Source organism: Seriola lalandi, unplaced genomic scaffold (assembly GCF_002814215.2).
Source record: "Seriola lalandi dorsalis isolate HSWRI2012SDOR001 ecotype SW California unplaced genomic scaffold, Sedor1 jcf7180002054669, whole genome shotgun sequence".
Lineage (NCBI taxonomy): Eukaryota > Metazoa > Chordata > Actinopteri > Carangiformes > Carangidae > Seriola > Seriola lalandi.
The window spans coordinates 17,372-21,869 of NW_019525222.1; the positions used below are offsets into that span (position 1 = coordinate 17,372).

General features: G+C 46.8%; 1 protein-coding gene across 1 annotated transcript in view; it reads left to right on the top strand.

Moving 5' to 3' along the window:
• The window catches only part of nup160 (nucleoporin 160), a gene marked incomplete at its 3' end in the record, with an annotated part of 18,886 nt that extends 14,390 nt beyond the window's left edge, over positions 1–4,496 (top strand). The window contains exons 17-29 of the mRNA XM_023421237.2: positions 610–680; positions 852–1,008; positions 1,117–1,186; positions 1,301–1,399; positions 1,493–1,612; positions 1,777–1,872; positions 2,200–2,294; positions 2,498–2,594; positions 3,211–3,316; positions 3,421–3,581; positions 3,736–3,796; positions 3,986–4,096; positions 4,417–4,496. Coding sequence (XP_023277005.1) covers positions 610–680; positions 852–1,008; positions 1,117–1,186; positions 1,301–1,399; positions 1,493–1,612; positions 1,777–1,872; positions 2,200–2,294; positions 2,498–2,594; positions 3,211–3,316; positions 3,421–3,581; positions 3,736–3,796; positions 3,986–4,096; positions 4,417–4,496 — 1,324 coding nt within the window. The remainder of the gene's footprint in view (positions 1–609; positions 681–851; positions 1,009–1,116; positions 1,187–1,300; positions 1,400–1,492; positions 1,613–1,776; positions 1,873–2,199; positions 2,295–2,497; positions 2,595–3,210; positions 3,317–3,420; positions 3,582–3,735; positions 3,797–3,985; positions 4,097–4,416) is intronic.
• Between the last annotated feature and the right edge of the window lie 2 nt (positions 4,497–4,498).

A 4,498-nucleotide genomic window follows, 5' to 3' on the forward strand; every position in this document is an offset into this window, starting at 1 on the left:
ACAATAGAGCACTAACGAAGTCGAAACCAATTTTCCACCAACGACAGTCATGCAAACGACTGTCGTTGACACTTGGAGCACAAAAGGGAACCAGTGACATCATCATCCTTGTGAACGCCCACAAGAGGTTAAATACCTGGGTCTCCACACCAGAAAGTAGGACCAGTCCCAGCCTGGTCAGAAACGTACACGAACTGATGAAGCCTCTTGGATGAGAGGTGAAACGTCTTCACAGACAAATAACCTAGTCCAGTTGTTTTCGATTTAAAAACTCCTTTAGGATACTATGACCTGGACAAATGAGAATATACACAGGCTTACACACACACACACACACACACACACACACACACACACACACACACACACACAAACCTCCCTTCCTCTGTCCCTCTCTAGATAAGAGTCATAAACTACAGCCCACATTCAGTCCTGAGTTGTGACCAGCAGAACACTCTGAGGAAAATAAATTATATAAATTAAACTAATAAATTAAATATCTAACTGTTCTATGTGATGTTTCTATGCAATAAGTCAATTCCCAGTCTATCCTCTAGAATGGCTGAAATACAACACACCTGTGACCTTTGACCTCCTGTGTTGTTTCAGAGACGCCAACCTGCAGCACCTCACAGTGTTGGAGCTGTCTGACGCTCCTGCTGTCTCCACCAACAGATCGGGTCAGTGATGCACCTGACTCACCTGAGCTATCAGAGCGCTGCAAACACACTGGTGATATGATTCTTTATTTTATTTATTTTTTGATTTTAACAGTCAGGTATTGTGTGTGTGTGTGTGTGTGTGTGTGTGTGTGTGTGTGTGTGTGTGTGTGTGTGTGTGTGTGTGTGTAGTGCTCAGTCCTCAGACAGTGGTGGAGCTCTTCTATCAGACTGTAGCCAGGAGGATCATCATCTCTCAGATCTATAGTCAGCAGCAGAGCCCCTCCCCCTCCCTGCTCCTCTGGACCCACATGATCTCCAACGTGGTCCACCTGCTCGCTCAGCTACTGTATCCTTCACCTGCATCCACAGCTGGTCTCCATAGAAACATTAAACAGATGATTTCCTGTTTTCACCTGTGAGTATCTGTCTGTTCTTCTTAACTGGTGTCTCCCAGTTGGCCCAGTAACCCTGGTTTCCAGTTCCCAGAGTGTCTGATGGCCAATTGTCAGTACACACAGCTGCAGGTAAGACTCACCTGTTCTCTCACCTGTTCTCTCACCTGTACTGTGTGTGTGCAGTGCTGCTTCAGTAGTGTGAGCATCTCAGGTGTGTCTCACCTGTGTTTCCTGTGTGTACAGGAGTACGTGAGGCTGATTGGTCCGTGGTGTCAGGTGAACATCGGCTCCTGTCGCTTCATGCTGGGTCAGTGTTACCTGGCCAACGGGGAGGGCCAAAAGGTGGGTGTCGACAACCTGACTGACCCTGATGATGTGTTTACATGTACTGTTGCTCCACCTCCTTCATTCCACCTGTTGCTGTTTCCCCTTCAGGCTCTGCAGTGTTTCCAGGAGGCGGCAATGGAGGTGGAGAAAGAGGAGTTTCTGATGAGACTGACGGGCACCGAGGAGGAAGAAGCTGCCTCCACCCCCAGATTACAGTACTACAACAAGGTGCTCAAGACCTGATCCCTCACAGGACCCTAGATCGGACCTGGTTCCAGGTTCTCCCTCTGGGTTCTGGTCTTCTGATCTTTTGCTGTTTCTGATAACAAATAACATAAAGTGTGTGTGTGTGTGTGTGTGTGTGTGTGTGTGTGTGTGTGTGTGTGAGACAGGTGCTGCGGCTGCTGGAGGACGTGGGTCTACCTGAGCTGGTCATCCAGTTGGCCTCTCTGGCCATAACAGAGGCTGTCAGTGATGTCAGCAGTCAGGTAACTGCAAGGTGACAGTCTGGTGGCAGGTGAGGTTAGGTTTGAGTTCAGGTGAGGTCAGGTTTGAGTTCAGGTGGCAGGTGAGGTCAGGTTTGAGTTCAGGTGGCAGGTGAGGTCAGGTTTGAGTTCAGGTGAGGTCAGGTTTGAGTTCAGGTGAGGTATGAGTTCAGGTGACAGGTGAGGTCAGGTTTGAGTTCAGGTGAGGTCAGGTTTGAGTTCAGATGAGGTCAGGTTTGAGTTCAGGTGAGGTGAGGTATGAGTTCAGGTGGCAGGTGAGGTCAGGTATGAGTTGAGGTGGCTCAGTTTAATTATTAAATGTTTCTTCAGGCGGCTCTGTGGACTCGGATCTTCAAACATCATCTGGACCTGGGTCACAACAGTGAAGCCTACGAAGCTCTGACTCAGAACCCAGACAGCAGCATGTACGAGTGTACACACACACACACACACATAGATGGACACAAACACACACACAGACACACAAACACACATAGATGGACACAAACACACACACAGACACAGACAAACACACACACACACACAGACAGACAGACATACAAACACACACAGAGAAACAGACACACAAACACACACACCTGCTATAACATCAGTCTTTGTGTCACAGGCAGCTGGATTGTCTCCGTCAGCTCGTGGTGGTTCTTTGTGAACGCTCTCAGCTCCAGGATCTGGTCCAGTTCTCCTACGTCAACCTGCACGACGAGGTAAAACCTTCACCTCTGACCCCTGACCTCTGACCTGCCTGAGGTTGTATAGACTCACTCTGTTTAACAGCTGTTAAATTTAAAGATTACCTGATGACTGTTGAGTCCAGAGTCTTTAAACTATTAATTATCAGTTATTAAAGGAAGCTGATCAGTGAACACCTGTGATATTAATGAACCTTTGATCATCATCATGTCTCTGGATTAATGATGAGGTCACACATTCATCCTGTTCACGTTTAGTTTGTATATCCACGTGGCTTAAAGTTCTCCAGCACTGGTGAGGACATTTTAGAAAATAGATAATTATATGTCTATGGGAAAATATTATTGCGTATTTTTGTATGTAGTTGTTGTATGTTGTGTAGTAGGAATATGGCTGTGTTTATATTTATATATATATATATATATACACACACAAAAACACATTCATAAGGAACCCTACATTTTGTATGAATCCAGAACTACTTTATTAATAAAACCTTTGTTGTGTCAGCTGCATGTCATCTCTGCAATGAACAGGCTGTTGGTTTAATCATCAAGAGTCGAGCGGTGAAGAGTTTAGAGATAGGTGTAACGTCACAGTCCTGTAGTGATCTCTGGTTGTTGTCATCAGGTCGTCGGTATCATCGAGTCTCGGGCCAGAGGTCTGGACCTTCTGGCTCATAACTACTACGAGCTGCTCTACGCCTTCCACATCAACAGACACAACTACAGGAAAGGTACAGACATCTCACTGACATGTCAGTTTACTTCATGAAAACACGAGGCTGCGTTTATTTGATCAAGAAATAATGTGTGTGTGTGTGTGTGTGTGTGTGTGTAGCGGGGACAGTGATGTTTGAGTTGGGGATGCGTCTGGGTCGTGAGGTCAGGACTCGTCTCGGTCTTCAGAAGCAGGTGAACTGTTACCTGGCTGCTCTCAACTGTCTGCGCCTCATCAGACCAGAGTACGCCTGGATCGTCCAGCCCGCCTCCGGAGCCATGGTAACCACACGCTACACAACTACAAGCATGAACACAACCACACACACACCAGACCTGTGTGTAAATGAACTGTCTCGTGTTGTACCTCTGGTGTGTGTGTGTGTGTGTGTGTGTGTGTGTGTGTGTGTGTGTGTGTGTGTGTGTGTGTTTTCAGTACGAGCGTCCAGGAGCGTCTCCGAAGAGAAACTCAGACGGAGAGTTTTCTTCTGAACCAGGTTAGACCTCCTCTTTAAATAAAACTTTATCAGCAAACTCACTGGGGACAGAGTCAAGTAGAAACAGAATTAGGAATTATGTAGTGGGGGAGGAGCCCCCTGGTGGACAGAGCTGTGTATTGACATGTTCTATCAGTGGAACATGGAGAACGTCTGTGATTCTAAGACTCTGCTCTCTCTCTGCTGCAGTCAAACGTCAGGTCGACATCCTGGAACTCAAGGACCTGGAGAAAGAGTACATCCTGTCCCGCAGCCGCCTCACCCTCGCCCAGCACCACCCGCCTTCTGCTGCCATTGCTGGTACACCACCTCCACCCTCAACACCAACACCTTACCACCTCCACCCTAACCTTAACCATGTTCAACACATGGAATAAAAAAAATAAAGATGATGATGATAATAACAATAACTACAATAATAATAATAATAATAATAAAGAAAATAATAATAAAAAAACAGACTGATGATAAAACAGAAGTTGATGGAACAGTTTGGTCAGATTCAGATTCTCTACTGAAGAAACGTAAAACTGTCTGCAGCTCTGGACCCCAGGAAAGTTCAGGTGAACTGACCCTTTGACGTGACGCCAGTCTGTCTCTCCCCCCCCCCCTATCTGCAGGTAGTGCATCAGAGGTGGAGATGGTGGCCCTGCTGGTCCAAACGGGACTCTTTGACTCAGCTCTGTCTCTCTGTCAGACCTT